General features: G+C 37.0%; 2 protein-coding genes and 1 pseudogene across 2 annotated transcripts; all 3 read left to right on the top strand.

Annotated features, from left to right (window-relative positions):
• The first annotated feature begins 3,544 nt into the window (after positions 1–3,544).
• LOC110228725 lies at positions 3,545–5,617 on the top strand. The gene is made up of 2 exons (XM_021026845.1): positions 3,545–5,398; positions 5,469–5,617. Exons 1-2 carry the CDS (start codon positions 3,862–3,864, stop codon positions 5,615–5,617), a joined length of 1,686 nt encoding a protein of 561 aa, XP_020882504.1. The 5' UTR covers positions 3,545–3,861.
• A 1,084-nt stretch (positions 5,618–6,701) lies between these two features.
• On the top strand, positions 6,702–10,031 carry LOC110228575 (annotated as a pseudogene).
• Positions 10,032–12,730: 2,699 nt separating this feature from the next.
• LOC110228275 (serine/arginine repetitive matrix protein 1-like) lies at positions 12,731–13,887 on the top strand. The gene is made up of 2 exons (XM_021025059.1): positions 12,731–13,736; positions 13,874–13,887. Exons 1-2 carry the CDS (start codon positions 12,731–12,733, stop codon positions 13,885–13,887), a joined length of 1,020 nt encoding a protein of 339 aa, XP_020880718.1.
• Positions 13,888–19,983: the final 6,096 nt, after the last annotated feature.

Raw genomic sequence — 19,983 nt, 5'->3', positions numbered from 1 at the left:
TGAATGATATAATTAAGGAGGTTATACTACAAAATATATTAAGGAGGTTATACTACTAAATATATCCATATGTAAACTATGAAATAAAACCATTTATGTAGTTTATTGGTTTACGTAAAAAGAAATTCAATCAAACAACATGACCGTACAAAAATAACTGTAAGAAAAACAACCAAAAATATTTAAACGAAAGGTTGCAATAAAAAGACGCAACCGTTCAGATGTGCAAATGGTATTTATTGGAAAAGACATAACCGTAAAAAAAATAACCGATTAAAACGAAAATTGCGATAAAAAGACGCAACCAAAATAACCGTAAAAAAATAACCGATTTAAACGAAAGGTTGCGATAAAAAGACGTAACCTTTCAGATGTGCAAATGATATTTATTAGATTGCTATTATATATATATTTCTCGTTTCACATAGTTATAGAGAATCCTGTGCTTGTGCTTGTTGCTAGTGGCTCGTGGGGAGCAAGCATTTAAGCATCATGGGTCAGTGCTTGTGTCTACGAGCTCGAGCACACATTCCAAACTTAACACCAAAAAAAAAGAGAAAAAAAAGCTAGAGTGAATCATTGAGTACATTTGTTTTAATTTTTTTTTTTGTCATATCACTTAAGTAAATAGTCATTTCAAAATATTATGATTAAAAAAGGCTATATTAATTGATATGCATGGAGGATTGCAAAATTAAAAATCTATCCATACTTATTTTTTTATTAGTTCTCTTTCCTCTGACTCAATTAATACCAAAAATACCCTTTGTTAGAATTAAATGCTAACAAAAATAATAACAAGATAAATAATTTAGTGTTAACAATAAAAATAACATTGTTCATTTGTTATCGGAAACACTATCTATCATCAGAATCAATAAGGAAACAATGATTTTTGTAGTTATCTATTTGATTAACAATGTAAATCAAATTGTATCACGATAAATAAAAACTAAAACACTGTTCGGCCAACATCAAAAACACTATTCATCACGAGATAAAATAAAAAGATAATGATTTTGCTGATTATTTATTTGATTAGCAATATAAATCAGATTGTATCGCGATAACTTTTCAAGTTATATGATAAATTTATATTTATCATGTTAAATTATTTATTATCTGATTGATATCAACTAACTTATATATTGACATGTTTATTTATTTCAACAATTTATTTATTACCGTTAACTTATGCATTACCATCATTAACTTATGCATTAACATATTTATTTATCGTGATAACTTGTTTATCACGGTTAACTTATGTGTTATCGTGGACGTAAAAAACAATAAAATTTCATTCTTCTCGGGTATCCTCCTCTGTCGTCATTCTTCCAAATTTTCTTCTTCTTTCATTGTCACCTGCAACTCCAACCCATGTTCACCTGCAAATTTCCTTTTTATTTCCTTTATCTTCGTCCTCTCCATCTTCACTTTAAATTACAAAACTATAATTTTCATCCCAAAATTCTTCAAATTAAAAGTTTAATCCATCCAAACTCATGTAAGTTCTCTCTATTTTTATGAATCGTTTGGTGATAATTGCCCGTCACAAAAAATGCTGCGATTATACTAGTATAGATGGAGAATTGGATATAAAATCTGTTTGAAAAAAATGGAAGTGACGATGAAGAAAGAAGATGATTTGGAAAGAGGAGGATTTGGAAGAAAGACAAATAATCAAGTGTTTAGAAAAAGGGTAAAATGGTAAAAACATTATTCTCTCTCTTGCTCACTTAATTAATAAAAAAGCATGCATACAGACTTAATTGATATTTGCCATTAAAAAACAAGAGAAAACTATACAAATAGCGTGGTATTATTATGAGTCAATTAGCTGTATGCTAATTATTTGAGAAATAATTAGCTTGTACATACACAACTTTTATTCTTTGCAAAAGAAGAGAGAGAAATCTTTGGTTTTGAAAAAATCGGACAAATTTACCCCTGGAATAAGATACATGTGTATTTCCCGATATATCATTATATATCATGATATATAATAAAAAAGAGAATGGTTAGAAAAACCAGAAACTGATGTTGGATCATAAAAAACCAATCAATCTCTATGACGACTCTGCAAATAATCCTCCAACTCAAGATCAACACCAACACGATTCAAGACATTATCTTCTACTTATTCTCAAGTTCCTTAAACCTCTCAACATCAAACTTATGACTCTTAAGCAACTTCCTCTGCCTAGAAAGAAACAACCTTTTCATGAAATCTTGATATGTTGGGTCTCTTGAAGTCATCAAGAAATAAGCATAACCCACAATAATCCCAGTAGCTGTAGTGAAAAACGTTATTTGTTCTTAGCGTCGTCGGTTGACGGTGTCTCAAATCATATCTAACAGAAGCTCAATAATAACGAACGACATCCAAACATACGACGTCTCTATATCGAAATTTTTTAAAGATTTATTGAGTTTATTTTAATCAGAAAAATGCGACGAGTTTAATGAATTCAAAATATCATAATTTTAGATGCAATCAGTTTCACAATTAAGAAGAATCATTTGTTTGGGGTTATCATAAAGTAAAGAAAAAAGAAAAAGAAAAAAATAAATAATAAAAGTAAAGAGAAACAAAGAAGGAAGGAAGAAAAAATGAAGTGTTTGATTTTAGGGGTATTTTAGTCTTTTTATCTGTTTTCAGTTGATCATTTATTTATAGGTTTGCCACTTCTCATTTGACTTAAATACTTCTCAGTCTTAGGATATGTAGTGTAATTACTCTATTATTATTGCCCTTATTTTAATGACTAATCTCCAATGTATCATCGTAGGCTCCATGTTAGCTGTCATGACTTTTGACTTTCTTCCTTCAATGATCTGAACTTGATACAGCTATGGGAATCAATTTTTTTTTTTTTTTTTTTTTTTTCAGGATAGTTATTTTCTATTATTTATTTAAAAAAGAAGAAACCTTACATGTTTAGTGTTAGAAGAGCAAATATGCAAAATTTTAACTATCATATCGCATCTCATTTTTAATCGATAACAAACCTTCATCAATATACTTTTTATAAACTCTATGTTTCGTCCACCTATTTTATAAACAGTTAAAAACTTAATGAATAGTAATAACTATAACGTGATAAAAAAAAAAAGAAAAAAAAAGTAATAACTATAACATGACGCTGTAACTAAATTAAACACAAAATTTAGAATCATAGATTTTAAATTTATTTACAAAATTAAATGTTTACGTAAAATTTAATGTGCTACAAACAAAGTTATTTATATATCCCATGACAATTAAAAAAAATTGTATAAATATATTTATACCGTATTATTATCATTTTCTTAATTTATCTCTAAACTCTAAAGTGTTGTCATCTTATATATATATTTAGGTAATAGTTTAAATATTATGATAAGAAACGAGAGAGGACTAAACAAAAGCCACTTGAATTATTTTTTGATTAATGTCGAAGGCATCATCGTCGGCTCAATGTTAGCTGTCATGAATTTTACGTCGTCATTAATTATTACAAATTTACAATGATATAAAATCTTCTTTTATCTTGAGGGCAACATTTTCTGTTATTTAATTAAAAAGGAAAGAAAACTTGATTGCGAGAGAGTAAGAAGAGCACAGATAAGATGTCATACAAAAACTTAGCGGGACAATCGATATAGTTTAAATTAAACAAAGACTAACTATTTGTATTACTATATATAGATTATTATCAACGTCAATATCAATGTATTTGATAATATAGCAAGTAGCATTGATATAATTAAGAGTATGTAGAAGAACAACTATATTGATTCATTATTACACGAAACCAAAAGTGCTATTACCCCAAACAATAACTTGCATTCTCTCCATCTCTGCTAACCGCAACAGCCATGACTTATGTGCTAGAAGGACACGAGCATCGTGTATCCGACGTTAACGAAGGTTTTGAATGCGATGCTTGCAATCGATCGTACGGTGGTGGCTACTCATGTGGTGAATGCAAGTTTACGGTACACAAGAAATGTGTATTCGTATTCAAGATACAAGCGAGAATCGACCACCCTTCTCATGATGGACATTGTCTTGAGTTTCTCACAACCGGAGCTCCTGATAACACAGACCCGAAATGCCATCTATGCGGTAAAAACACGAAGCGCCTTCTCTATCATTGCTCTGATTGTAAACTCAATTTGGATATTGATTGCATAATTGATTCCCTGTGTTCTCGATCCGATCTGAATATGGAGTGGCATGACCATCCCCTACTCATGGTTGATTTTAAAGCTTCTCTTATGTCCTGTGACTTTTGTCATGGCACTAGCAAACATGGATATTGCTGTCCTCGTTGCAGGTTGGTGATTCATGAGGGATGTGTCTCCGTATTTGAATCACCAGAGATTACTCACCCTTCTCATGTCAGACACCCTCTTAAGCTTATCGCCAGTGGAGCTCCAGATTACACGGACCGAAGTTGTCATATATGTGGAGACACTACTGGGAACTTACTATATCATTGTGATATCTGTAAGTTCAACTTGGATCTGGATTGTGCGATTGAAGGCCCTCCACCAGTTGCTCTTTCAAATATGAAGGTCCATAAGCATACACTCACACTCATGCCAAAGTTGATCTCCTTCGTTTGTGATGCTTGTGGGACGAAAGGAGATCGTTCTCCTTACATCTGTGTTCAATGTGATTTCATGATCTTCCATCAAAAGTGTGCTCGTTTACCACGTGTCATTCATGTTAATCACCATGACCACCGTGTTTCCTTCAAGTATTCTCTTGGTCCTGGAGAATGGAGATGTGGAGTTTGTTGGGAAGAGATTGATTGGTCATATGGGGCTTATATCTGTTCCATTTGTCCTTGTTATGCTATTCATTCACTATGTGCCACAAGGAGAGACGTATGGGATGGGAAAGAGCTTGATGGAGTACCTGAAAAAGTTGAATATATCGAACCATTCAAGAGGAATGATGACAACACAATCACTCATTTCGCTCATCAACATAACCTCATGAGCCTCGGTAAAGGTGGTGAAGAAAGTAGCTTGTGTGGAGGATGTGTTTGTCCCATCGGTTCTTGCACATTCTACAAGTGTTCAGAATCAGATTGCAGTTTCATTCTCCATGAAACGTGTGCTAATCTACGTAAGAAGAAACGACATTTTCTGAGCCCACAACCTCTCACTCTTTGTCTCCGAAGTTACCCCCTCTCAGATGTTTGCGAAGCTTGTCATCAAGTTTTTTACCGAGGATTTAGCTACTCTACATATTTAAGAAAACACTTGGACGTACTTTGCAGTTCGATTACTGTGCCTTTCATCCATGGAAGTCATGATCATCATTTACTCTACCTCAAACAACGATTCGGTGACGTGAAGACTTGCCCGGGCTGCGACATGGATGAGACAGACGTTGTCATAGGTTGTATGAAATGCGATTACTTTTTGGATTTCCGTTGTGCCACTCTACCATTAACGGTAACGCTTCCCAGGTACGATGATCATCCACTCACTCTATGTTATGGTGATGGAAAGGCAAGCGGCAAATATTGGTGTGATATTTGCGAAAGAGAAACAAATCCAAAGACTTGGTTCTACACTTGTAAAGATTGCGGGGTCACTTTACATATCTTTTGTGTAGTTGGGGATATCAGATACGCCAAAGACGGAAAAAGTATGGGCTATTATACGGCCACTTTGCTCTCTAACAATAGCTCTTCACGGCCACTTTGCCACAATTGCCTCTGTCGTTGCCCAGGTCCCTTCATTCTTAGGGTAATAAAGTGGAGCTCTAGTGAAAAAGGTGAGAAAAAAGGGTTCTTTTGTTCTTATTATTGTTTCACAATCTCGGGGTACTACGACAAAAGTAAGGACTCCAAGATTAAGTTGAGATGTCCTCCTTGGACAATTGGACATCAAATTCAATTGATGGAGTAGTAAAACCATCAATAATACTAGTACGGAGAACATCACTTAGAAATAAATGATTTATGTTTTCTTTCTCTTTATTTTAGTTATGTTATTTGTGATGTAAAAAAAAAAATTATGTTATTTGCTTCATTTAGAAACAAGAGGAGAATCGGTTCTCCTGGTTTAGGAGCCATCTCTTCCATTCATTTTCCTTGCTTGTAGTTGTAGGAGCTACGGCTCCGCTTTGCTTCCACTTTTGTCTATTTATAAAAAAAAAACGAAAAACCCAAAATAGGCAATTTTAATTGCTAGACAAAGTGTCATTGTGTTCTTGTTATAAAGCTTTGGTTAAGATCAAAGCTAATTAATACTTGGCTATTGATGTTCAAGTTTGAAACTCATCTAAGAGCATGTGCAATGCAAGTCTCTCAACAAAGTCTCTAATATATAAAAGTAATAATAAAATAAGAAATAATATTATTTAACTATGTGAGTCTCTAAAAAAAGTGGAGAGAGTCTCTCATAGGAGAGACTTTGAGAACCTCTCTCCACTTTTTTTAGAGACTCATATAATTAAATATTATTATTTTTTATTTTATTGTTATTTTTATAGTTGAGAGACTATGGTAAGAGATTTGCATTGCACATGCTCTTAGATTTTATTTTATGAAATTTGCCTACAATGACTCTAATCTTAACTAAGATAACTTAAATGACACACGGTTGATTTTGTTTACTAAACTAACCCATATTTTTGGTACAAAGTCTAATCTTATTGGGTAATAGAAATCACAAACATGCCATTCTTTAATTAATTAAAACCAGAACCCAAAATAAAACAAATAATCAAATAAAGAAAGACATTTTGACATTTACTCCATCGTCTCCGACGATTCACTAAAAACAAAAACCCTAATTTTCTCTCACAGTCGCCGTCGTCTCTCTTCTGTCTCTCTCCGTCGAAATCTTCTATCCAGATGCATGTCAAAATCTGTCCTCGACGTCGAGTCTCCGGCTGTCATTGATTCTGTCGTTTGAGTGACCGGCAATTCAGATCTGTGTCGGTTTGTCGTTGGTTTGGTTTGGCAATCGACTTCGTTCTAGGTACGTAAACTCTTAAACCGTGTTCTTCTCTTCTCTTGTACTCGTGTTTCTTAAAATCCGATTGAAAGATTTTGATACCGATTGAAGATTTTGAAAACCGTGTTCTTCTCTTGTCTTGTATTCGTGTTTCTTAAATCGGCTTTGTTTTTTTTTTTTTTTGCAGATCTTTAGCCTCAATTCGTTCCGGTGATTGTTAATTCGTTATTGAACAAGGAATTAGGGCAATTTCATCACATTAGTTATAAATTAAAGCATCCCTTTCCAGAGTACAAGACACTGTTTTTGTAAAACTTAGAATGAGTTTGTGAAATCGAATTTTGCTAATCAAAAACTGTCAATGTTGCTTTCAATTTTGCTTTCAATTTTTTTTTGCAGATCGAGCACCATCATCTCAGTAGCTACATTGTTCTTCCGGTTTCACCTAATTTCGTCGGAATTGTTGAATTGTTTTTGTAAAATTTGTTTCCACATTTTCGATTTATATGAGCACAGATTTCGTTGAAGTTCTCACAGATTTTTCACGTTTTGGTTTGATGCAAATTGCTATTTATCCTCTATTTTGCGGATTCAAAAATTTTACAAACTTTTCTTCCCGCCTCTGTTTTTTGTTTTTGGTTTTTGCTTTTGCCTGTTGTTATCGCAGATTTATTGAATGTCTGCATTTCTTAAGTGACAGACTTTTAGGAATTTTGTGACAGATTTTTCAGTGACAGACTTTTTGAAATTTTGTGACAGATTTTTCAGTGACAGATTTATAAGTGACAGATCTTTAAGTGACAGATTCTTAAGTGACAGATTTTTAAGTAAAAGCTTTAAAAATCATGGTTTTTTTTTTTCCGTTTATGTGATTAGGAATGGTGTCTTCTAGTCAAATTCTCAAGTACCCTCCTCGACTGTCTGAAGAAGGAAAATCACCTTTGCAAAATAGAATCATGAACCACAACTGCTATTTTTCTCAAATTGGGAAGATCAGAGAAGGATTAGGTCCAGATGTGTGGGATGATTTGATGAAATCAACACTTGGAGTGTTTATAAAATTGGCTGATGCTGAATACACATGGGCTGCCCAAACCGTTCATTACTTCCTCTCAAATCAGCTGCGAGTCGAAAACGATCACGAGATTTGGTGTTTGATTGATCAAAGGCCAATCGGATTTTCTCTTTATGACTTTGCGGACGTAACGGGGCTCAATTGTGATGTTATTGACGAGTCAGACACATGTGAAGCTGCTTGCCATGAGTTCTGGAATGAAATGGGTGTTGGAACGTCCGATGGTCCTATGTTTACTGAGTTGGAGAAGGTAATGGATATTAGCAAGGCATGGAGTAAAGAGAAGAGGATGATGGTTGGTAGGTTTATGCTTGTTATCTGTTGGAGTTCATGGGATTCATCACGGTTCTAGAATCCCGTTGTCAAGTGTTAAAAGAGTTCTTGATCCAGTTGCTTTTGAGAAATATCCTTGGGGTTGAGTGGTATTTCAGTCCCTACTTAAGTAAGTGAAGATTGTTGATTTAAAGCAATATACTTATGTGATTCATGGATGCGTCCATGCCTTGTCGATATGGATTTACGAGAGTGTGCCTGGATTGGCAGCAGGATATTGATTTAAAAGGGAAACAACGACATGTACTCCATTACTTGATTGGAGATCTTCTCGCAAACGTATCAAGTTTAAAGACTTTATTGCCAATGAGAAGACTGCCCATGGACAGGTATTTTAACATGCTGCAGCTTTTCTCTCTAATGTTTTATTTACTTATTTGGCTTCAGTTTTTTTCTCTAGTATAACTAGTTAACTTGATTATGTTTTTCAATAAAGACTGAGACTTGATTTTATTAAAATCTGAAACTGTTTTGCATTTTGATTATTTAAATGTTATGTGCAGGTGCGTGTGAGGCATATGATGCCAGTCACTGAGGAAAACATGTATCCTGAATGGAGTGACGCGGCTGACAATCAAGATGGGCTGCTTGACAACTTGCTGAAAGACATCATCCACAATCGTTTACAAAATGATGCGTGGAAACATGTTAGAAAGCAAAGGAAGAAACGTAAGGTTTCTAGAAATGAGGATGGAGAGAGTAGTATCATTCCTAAGGAAAAGAGAATGAAGGAGTCAAAGGCTAGTGATGATGAAAGAGCAGAAGTATCTAACAAGGAGCAGCATTGTCTTTGTTCCGCAGAAGGTTCTTGCGTGATCCTTCAAAATACCCTAATCAACGCATCGCTTTCTTGGATCAAGATTTGATCTCGAAGTTGTTGAAAGATTATCCACAGTTTGAACTGAACTATAGGAACTTCACATGGCAGAGCTATTATGAGCAACACGTGAACGGTACAGCTTATGGTGACGATAATACAAACAAGAAGTGGTTCGTTGATGTGGATCACCTCTATGCGTATCTCTTCGTCAATGATAATCACTGGGTGGCCTTGGATATTGACTTGCCGAAACTTCAGATCAACATTTATGACAGCATTCCGACCTCGACTACTAATCCACAACTGGTCGAGCAATGCATGTTCTTAAAGAGGATGATCCCAGCAATGTTGACTGCATTTGTTCATGTACACTTGCGTAAGAAGAGCTACGCAAGGTTGGGAGATAAGAGAATTGAAGACGTCCCCAAGAATGACGATGCAGACGATTGTGCTATCTACTCAATAAAGTACATCGAATGTTTGGCGCTTGGGAAGTCATTCGATGGCTTGTGTGACAAGAACATGCAGTCCCTCCGGACTAAACTTGCTGCGGAGATGTTTGACGAATTAGGAGAGTATGCCGGAACACTTAGCTCTGATGTTCGTCGCACGTACTTCCCTATACCTCAGCTCGATGATTCCTAGTAGCTTTGTTTCTATTTTCTCAGACTTTTTTATTTAGGTTATGTCTGTTGTTTCAGACTTTTGCTTTTTTGGAAGCTTTGGTTATGTTGGTTGTTTCAGCTCCATGACATTTTTTATGTTGGTTGTGTCAGACTTTTCTTTGTTACTTATGTCAGACTTTTATATAGGTTGTCTCAGACTTTTATATTACTTTTCTCAGACTTTTATACAGGTAGTAGCAGACTTTTATATAGGTTGTCGTAGACTTTTACGTAAATTGTTGCAGATTTTTATATAGGTGGTAGCAGACTTTTATATATGCTGTCGCAGACTTTTTGTGTAGGTTATTGTGAAAGGAAATCCTAAAATACTTGCACCAAACGCAAGAAACAAATACTCAAATTTGTGAGTTTCATCAACTTCAAGTCGCGTGAAGGTTCCTGGATTTTCCCTCCTTAGCATGTACAAGTATACCGGGAGCTGCTCGTATCCACTTTCTGAACTACTCCTAACCAATTCTCGAGCAGATCTTAATGTCCGATAAGCCTTCCAGTAATCCATCTAACCAAATGTAATTTAAATAGTTATTTAAAGGAAACAATGACGTGTAACTGGTCCAAAAAACCTGATCAATGTATTGGTAATCGTACCTTGATTAGCCATCGTTTATTAAAACTTCAGCAACGTGCATTGGCAGAACCTTAAGTCCAATCCCACCTACGTAATCTTTGTATAGTAATCCTAGTATATCGTGAGTAGCTTGTCGGGAACGTGATGAGCGATCTGTAATAGAACAAGTATGTTCCAAAACAAGCACTCTTACTTGAAACTTTGGATACTAGTCAACTGGTGTTGCTCGCACCCTCCACTGACACCCTTTAACCCATCACTTGACAATTAATATTGTTAAAGTCGATTTAGCAACATCAAAGTCAAATTTCTGTAAAACGGTAACCCATCTTCAAACGTGTCTCCAAGTCTTCTTTTGTTTCAAAACATTGACCAACTGCCAATTCCAATGAGGACACTTCTAGCGTAGCATAAGTAGCTTCTTCCTTTTCTTCTTCTATATATATACCTAAACTCCTCTTCTTGATTGGTAATTTAGGTTTTTCTTCTTCTTCTGGTGGAATCCCATAGAGGCTAAAGTCCTCATCATCAGAGTCGGTGCCGTCGGAATCATCACAGTAATCAAATCTACTTTCGTCATCGTCACCATCTTCAGCTGCATTAGTCACTTGTTCTTCTTCCACGTGTGTATTTGGTACATGAATATTTTCCTCTACCATACCGTATACATTACGTGGCTGTGTATTCGGTAAATTGCAGTTACCAAAACCACCTATGCCTTCCTCTTTTGATTCAACAGGTTCTTTCTCTTTCACTTCAACACAAAGTTGAACAGTAGCATTCTTCGTTTGGCCCAAAAAAGACTGAAATTGTCTATTGTTACCAATAATTACGGGTGGTGTATCTGCTGGTAATTTCTTTGAATTTGAGATCTTGTAATTCAAAAGAACTTTGACTACGCTGTTATCCAAGCCGTAGTCCTCATACACCATTGGAATGAAATCATCATAACTGGTTTGACTATTAACTTCGAGTACGCGATAACCTTTACTATTATCAACGACAAAAAGCCACTTCGTTTTCTCAAAGATCCATTTTCCACACACGAGAATCACCTGATCCATGCCCAATTCCGTGGACTTCGATCTCACAGCAATCAAAAGGAAGAAAAACAAAAAAAATATGGAACGACACTCAAATAGGAGGAGAGGGATGAAATCGTGAGGGATCAAAAAGAGAACAGAAACAATTGAAGCAAAGTTGATCCCGAAAAGGAAGAAAAATAGAGGATGAAATCGTGAGATAGTGGGTAAGCGTACAAGAAGAAGAAAAAAACAAAAACCATTTCTGGAGCAAAAGCCCTAGAAGAATATTCCTTCTCTAATTATTAGGAATTTAATGCATTAAATGTCAATTATGACAATAATTTGTATAAATCTGTCAGACATAATATAAGTCTGCCGTAACTAAACGCAATCAAACCGGTTTAAACATACAAGAACCGGCAAGATTTGGAGTTTTGTTGAATTTGAGGCTAGATATTAAATCTCAAGTAACACGATATTTTGAAATTTCAAAAACAAATCTGCCAACCAAAAGTCTGTCAGCACTAAAAAGGTTATTCTAGTTAGAAACAAATCGGCCATAACATGACATGAGAAAATCTGTTATGCTTAGGGTCCAAAAAACATAACTGTCATAACTAAAAACAAATCTGTTATCACTATGCGACTGTTTAGTAATTATATTTTTTTAAAAAAATCTGCTATAAAACGCCAGATTTGTCAACAAATAATATTAATGACATTCCTGTAATATGTTTTTTCTCTACAAAGTAAAACAGGGACATAGTTGTCATAAATAGTACCCATATAACCCATATTTTTGGTATGCCATTCTAGCAATTAAACGCAAATTATGGGTCATTTTAGTAATTTTTCCTTATTTTTATTTGGGGCTTTTACGAAAATGCCACTTTTTCAATGCCACTTTTCAAAAATACCCCTTTTTAAAACCTTATAAAAAATGCTCTTAAAAATATAAGATTTACCCAAATATGTATGTAATATTATTAAAACATACACAAACTACATTTCTATGTATCTAAAATCTTATAAATACTTTATAAATACCTTATAAATGTATTTTAAATACCTTTAAAAACCTTTAAAATATCTTGTAAAATACATTTATAAGGTATTTATAAAGTATTTACTGGAATCCCCTTTTGGATCCAAGTTACTGGAATCCCTGTCCATCTTTGGACTTCAGAGCTTATTAAAAGTATTGGAGAGGATATTGGAGTAGTGGAGAAGCTGGATGTTTCTGTTACTACAGCTAGAATGCGAGTCCGAGTGAATGGTCTCCAACCACTCATCAAAACTTCCATTGTGGAATATAGGAATGGAGAAGAAATTGAGGCTGAGTTAGTCTATGAAAGATTGAAGAAGCACTGTAAGATTTGTCATCGCCTTGACCATGATGACAAGGAGTGCCCTACTACAAGAGCTTCGGTCCCTTCGCGTCCATCTTCAGCTGCCCAGAAAAGAAGGAATGATCTCCCCTCTAAAAGATCTGATGTCGTTTCTCGTCCTCCTAGAAGAGATGACCCCTCTGCTAGACCTAGGTTGGACTACTCTTCAAGAAGAAAGGAAGCTTACCACACTACTGGTAGAGAGCATTCCCATTACTCAGACAGGAACCTCAGAGGCTCCTCATACCATAGGAGGTCTCCTTCTCCTAGGCACCGGTCCTCTTACCACCACAGTTCTCGGGGCTCCCCTCCAAGGGGCAGAAGCCCTTACGATCATCGGGACTCGCGATCTAGATACTCCTCTAGATCTCCCCAGAACAGGTGTAGACGAGATGTTTCCCCAAATCTTGTTGAGAATTCTGACTGCCGTAGAGAGGCAGGGACTTCATCTCGTGTTGAAATTCAAGAGGAAGAAGTTAACTCAGAAACTCGTAGGCGCCCTAACTCAACTCAAGTCCCTGATGCAGCTTTGGAGGTTGCAATGGGAGAACTGCGTGAGGTTATGGTTCAGTATGCTAGCTGTGCCGATCCAGGAGAAAGTGCAGCTAGAAAGGAAAGAATCCGTCTCGCTGAGGCAGAAGGACAGTTTGAAGAGACTGCAGAACAGATGGTTAGAGCCAGTTTGAATCTGCCCTCAGCTGAAAATCGTAAGCAAACCTCCCCTGACTTGTCTAGCAGTCATGAGAGAATCCCAGCTGCGTTGAGGCTTGGCCCTTTGAATGCTCCTCCTCCTCTCCCTCCAAAACCCAAGAAGCGCAGCACTGCAAAGAGGAAGCCAGGAAGACCACCAGGACGTCCTACAGGTGCTTCTCAAGGTAGGAAAGCTACAATCCCCAGTCCTGCTATCCGTCCAATTGGTCGCACAAAGAAGAGAAAGCTTCTTACATCTCAGCCCTCCCCGCGCAGAAGACTGTATATGGATACTTTGGTGGGAAACCTAACTGATGTGCAGGCAGAGACTGTTAACCCACATACTTATGTGGGTGAGAGCTCTAGAGTTGCCTCACAAACCTCTCAGGGGCTTGCCTCCAATCAACCCTCTTCAGGACAGATGGATTTTCGGCTTCCATCAAACCCTGTTCCTTAAAGATAGCGAGGTGGAACTGTCAAGGGCTGGGGAATCCAATGACAGTTCGTCGTATCAGTGAGATCAATAAAGACTTTTCTCCTAATATTCTCTTCCTCATGGAAACAAAAAATCCAGAAGATGTAGTGTTTAAAGCGATTGAAGGCCTAAATTTTGTTCACAGCTCCATTGTTCCGCCTCATGGGCATGGTGGAGGTGGTCTAGCCCTCTGTTGGAAACAGGATATTGAGATTGAGATTATTTCATCTTGTGATAACTTTGTAGATGCTAAAGTTACATCTCATGGTAATGTGTTCTTTGCAACCTTTGTGTATGGTGATCCTGATCAAAGCAAAAGGAAAGCTGTGTGGGAAGAACTTAAGCTGCTGGCTGCTGGGAGAGAAACCCCCTGGTTTCTTTCGGGGGACTTCAATGAGTTGGTGGATAACTCTGAAAAGAAGGGTGGACCTCCCAGAACTGAATGGTCGTTTGTGGATTTCTGTTTTTTTCTCTCGGAGTGTGATCTTTATGACCTGCGTCACTCGGGTAATCCTTTTTCCTGGCGAGGGGTTCGTCATACTCATGTGGTCACTTGTAGGTTGGACAGAGCTTTGGGCAACAGTGCTTGGGCTGAGATGTTCCCGGATGGGAGATGTCAATACTTAAGATTTGAAGGCTCTGATCATCGGCCTCTTATCACCCACTTTACTCTGGATTTGAAGAAGAAGAAGGGGCTGTTCAGATATGATAGACGGCTCAAGGATAATGAAGAAGTGAAAACTCTAATCAAGGATACTTGGCTAGATTCAGAGAATAGTTCAGTTCAGAGCAGAATTGCAAATTGCAGAAGGGCTCTAGTGCAATGGAATAGAGAAAAGCAACGAAACAGTCAACTAGCTATTGTTAGCCTGCGTGATGATCTGGAGAAGGCAATGGTTAGCCTGGTTAATGATGAGCAGCTGCTGGTTTGTATCAATGCCTCCCTTAAAGCAGCCTATCAAGAAGAAGAAGCCTTTTGGAAGCAAAGGAGCCGTCAATTGTGGTTGTGCCTTGGAGACCAAAATTCTGGTTACTTTCATGCTACCACAAGAGGAAGGAAGGCTGTCAACAAATTCTCTGTTATTGAGGACGAGAATGGTGTTGCTGTTTTCGAGGAAGAACAGATTGCGGCTGTAATTTCTTCTTATTACCATGATCTTTTCTCCTCTCTCAGAGCTGAAGATATCAATATGGAGAGAACTGTCTTGGAAGCTCTTTCTCCCTGCATTTCTGTTGAAGTAAACCAGTCTCTTATCTCAATTCCTGGTGCTAAGGAAATACGTGATGCTGTTTTTGACATACATCCTGGCAAGGCACCTGGGCCTGATGGCTTTTCAGCCTGTTTTTTCCACTCAAATTGGGAAGCTATTGGACCTACTATTATTACAGAAATCCAAGCGTTCTTCTCTACAGGGATCATGCCTCAAAACCTGAATGAAACTCACATCCGCCTGATACCAAAGGTTCAAGGTCCTAAGAAGGTTGCAGATTATAGGCCCATTGCTTTGTGTAATGTGTACTACAAAGCCATCGCCAAGATTCTGTCTCATAGGCTGCAACCTGTCCTGAACAGTATCGTCTCTGAAACCCAGTCTGCGTTTATCCCCGGGAGAGCTATTTCAGATAATGTGTTGATCACACATGAAGTCCTGCATTTCTTGAAGAACTCGGGGGCAAAGAAACACTGCTCAATGGCTGTGAAGACTGACATGAGTAAGGCATATGATCGAGTGGAGTGGAACTTCATTGAGATGGTTTTCAAAAGGTTAGGTTTCCACCCGGTCTGGACTGGATGGATTATGCAGTGTATTTCCACTGTTTCATACTCTTTTCTAGTTAATGAGACCCCTACTGGCAGTGTGATCCCTATAAGAGGCTTAAGGCAAGGAGACCCTATCTCCCCATATGTTTTCATCTTATGTAGTGAGGTTCTTTCTGGCTTATGTAAGAGGGCTCAACTCTCTGGTCAGCTACCTGGGGTAAGAGTTGCTTTGAGGAGTCCACGGATCAATCACCTTCTCTTCGCTGACGATACCATGTTTTTCTGTAAGACTAGTGAAAGTTCTTGTCTGGCTCTGAAGCGAATCCTTGGTCTGTATGAAGCTGCCTCAGGTCAAAAAATTAACACGTCAAAGTCTTCTATCTCCTTTGCTCGCAAAACTCCTGCGGGTCAGAGACAAAGAGCAAAGCAACTACTTGGGGTGGAGAAGGATGGAGGAGTTGGTAAGTACCTAGGCCTTCCGGAGCACTTTGGGAGAAAAAAGAAAGATCTTTTTTCCTCTATTGTCGATAGAGTCAGACAAAAAGCCCTCTCTTGGTCCAACAAATTTCTCTCCAGTGCGGGTAAAATGACTCTCCTCAAAAGTGTCCTCTCAGCTATGCCCTCCTATGCTATGTCCTGCTTCCAACTACCTGTCTCACTTTGCAAGAGAATCCAATCAGCGCTTACTAGGTTTTGGTGGGACTCTAAGGCGGATAAGAAAGGCATGTGCTGGGTAGCATGGGAAAAGCTCACCAAGTCTAAACATGATGGAGGTTTAGGGCTGAGAGACTTGCAGAATTTTAATTCTGCTCTGCTTGGTAAATTGGGCTGGAGAATCTTAAAACATCCAAATTGCCTTCTGGCGCGTGTTCTTTTGGGGAAATACTGCTCCTCTACTCCGTTTGTGAAAGCCCTTTGCCCTACTAATGCCTCTCATGGATGGAGAAGTATCCTTGTAGGGCGGGACCTGCTTCGTCAAAAGCTTGGATGGGCTCTTGGAGATGGCTGCTCTATCAATATTTGGTCTGATCCTTGGCTTTCTGTTTCTCAGCCATGTCAACCAATGGGGCCTGCTCCTTTAAGGTCAAAGGATTGGCGAGTAAAGGACCTATTTGTCCAGGATTCTGTTGACTGGGATGTTCAGAAGATCCAGGCTATTTTCCCTAATACAGTGTCTGAGATTTTATCTCTTAAACCCAGCAGGTTAGGGGCAGCGGATAGGCTTGTTTGGCTTGGTAACTCTACTGGGGAGTACACTACCAAATCCGGTTACTATGTAGCTATTGCAGGGTCTGTAATCTCTACCCCAAACTCCCATACTTCTGGGGTTAATTGGAAAGCTGAAGTCTGGTCCATCAATACTGCTCCCAAAGTCAAAATGTTTCTGTGGAAAGCTTTACATGGAGCCTTGGCCACTGGACAGCAACTCGCGGAAAGGTGTATAGCAGCTAATATCTCATGTGGGAGGTGTGGGGAACAAGAATCCATTCTTCATGTCCTCTTCTCCTGCCCGTTTGCTCAGAAGGTATGGAAAATGGCTCCAGTTGTGCTGCCTCCAATCTCCTTCTATTCTCCTGCGTCTGTCAGAGAAGGATTAAAGGCTGCAATGGGATTAGTTTGTCTTCCTCCGACGGGTCTTGGGTCTGGCCCCTTAGCCCCTTGGATTTGTTGGACTCTTTGGAAGACTAGAAATCAGTTGGTCTTTAAAGATCGAGTATGGAGTGTTGAAGAATCTCTGACTAAAGCGATCACAGGTGCAAAGGATTGGTTGTCAGCTCAAACTAAGAAGCAACCTCCTATTTTGAACTCCTCGGCTGCTCCCTCCAGGAAGATTGTTTCTCCTTTGGATTTCTCTGGTATTTCCTGTAAATCAGACGGAGCCTGGCGCAAGGATCTTCAAGCTGCGGGGTTAGGCTGGACGTTCTCTGGTCCACCTGGAATCCCCCCTTATCATTCTGCACTTTGCGAGAATGTCTCTTCACCTCTTATGGCAGAAAGTTTGGCCTGCAGAGCTGCAATTATGGATGCAATTGATTCAGGAGCTACTCATCTACTTCTGGAATCCGATTGTCTACAATTGGTTGGTGCCAGTGTGTTAAATCTCTTTCAAGTTTTATTTGTCGTTATATTCCTAGGTCAGCGAATGTTGTGGCTGATACCCTTGCTAAGCACTGTCTTAGTTTGTATGGTCAGAACATTTGATGAGCATTTATATATTAATTGGGTGCACAAAAAAAAACCTTTGAAAAACCTTAAAAATCCTTTAAAATAACTTGTAAAACTTTTAAAAACAGCTTATAAAACCTTATAAATACTTGGATCGAGTCTTCAAGTAGTAGTTATAATCCATAAGTACCTTATAAACCTAATAAAACTTTATAAAAATTTCAGATTTAAAAATGGGCATTTTTTGAAAATAGACATCTAAAAAGGACATTTTAAAAAAAGACACACCAAAAGGAGTATTTTTAAAAATTTCTCTTTTTATTTTTATTATAAACATTTGAATTGATTGTTGGTATGACTTTTCACCAAATAAATGATTCGGTGGACAATCGTTTATATATCTAAGTTATCTACAGTTTACACCACTTGACGACAACATGATCATAAGACCGTATGTGTATTTTGTTGTGCCTCTTGAAGATTCAGTTCTGGCATGATACTACCCTTTTTTATGCACATTATCCGAAACTTTCATCTTTTCAAATAGTGTTTCTGCTGATTGTAGCCTACACCTTCCTTCTTTTATTTTATGTCAAATTCAAATTTTATATCAACACAAGAAGAACTAAACTAATCCAACCGTTCCAACACCGCCATTCTATTTTTTGATGAGGTGGTAGTTAATGTTCGAGTTTAAACTCATTTGTTATTTGTGTGTGTATGTTGTAACTATTCACCACAATTATTTGTTTGACTACATTTTATTTTCAGCAAACCCTGAACATAAAATCAAATAACCTTGAGAACCATTAATTTCTGAACTAATACTATTTCGCGTCGTGTTGAAATCGGTTCATTTGCATTAGTTCAGGTTTCGATTTTGAACTATTTTTGTGTTTGAGTTGAAAAAGCCGTTTCTCCAATAAATTAGCCCACAAGAAAGTCAATTTATTAAGCACACTGTTTGATGGAGGTAGGACAGTAGGAACATCGTGTTCTTAACATTTTTATAGTTTAAACTTTCAAAATTTATTATAATTTAATCTTTTTTAATGACTATTCTCAAAGGTATCATCGTCGGCTCAACGTTAGCTGTCACGAGTACGACTTTTTCCTTCTATTATTAATACAATGAAATCAAATATTATTTTCTTTTCAGGGTAATGATTTTCAGTTATTTAATCCAAACCAAACCAGAGAGAAAACTTGCCTCTTGAAAGTTGGAAGAGCAAAGATAAGAAAATAAAGAAATCAAAATAAACAAAACTAAAACATGACAGAGACAAATTAAGCGGGACGATCAATATTAGTGTTTATATTAGAGTGAATTTGTGCAGAGACAAAAACGGAACATGAAATTAGGTAATCGATATTAGTGGATTTTGTCAGAAACAAGAAAAAAAATAATAAGATAACTAGGTATAAAGTTCGACTTAATAACAAAAAAACTATTTATATTATAATTATAAATAATAATATGTACTCAATCCTTCTTGATGTTAATTTTAAGAGAAATTGTTAAAAATGCCCTTTTTCAATACCCCTTTTCAAAAATGCCCCTTTTGAGAGTCCATTTTTAAGTTTGCCCTCTTTTAATTTTTAATGACCATTTTACCCTTATTTGAAACAAAATTAGGTCCACAAAATACAAAATATTTTTTGGCGGGAAAAGTGATCCCGCAATTTTCCCGCCAAAACACTTGTAAAAACCTTTAAAATACCTTGTAAAATTTTCCCGTAAAATTTTTTCCCGCCAAAAAATTTTCCCGCCAAAAATTTTTTTTTGCGGGAAAAGTGATTCGGCAATTTTTTTGGCGGGAAAAATTTACAAAGTATTTAAAAGGTTTTACGGAGTATTTACAAGTGTTTTGTAAGGTTTTACAATGTATTTTAAAAGGTTTTACAAGGTACTTATAAGGTTTTATAAGGTATTTATAACTTGTAAAACCTTATAAAAAACTTGTAAAACCTTATAACTTGTAAAACCTTATAAAATAGCTTGTAAAATCTTATAATATCTTATAAATAC

Source organism: Arabidopsis lyrata (genome assembly GCF_000004255.2).
Source record: "Arabidopsis lyrata subsp. lyrata unplaced genomic scaffold ARALYscaffold_5, whole genome shotgun sequence".
NCBI classification, from domain to species: Eukaryota; Viridiplantae; Streptophyta; class Magnoliopsida; order Brassicales; family Brassicaceae; genus Arabidopsis; species Arabidopsis lyrata.
Note: the sequence above shows the minus strand (reverse complement) of the source record. Positions and strands in the feature narration are given on the sequence as shown.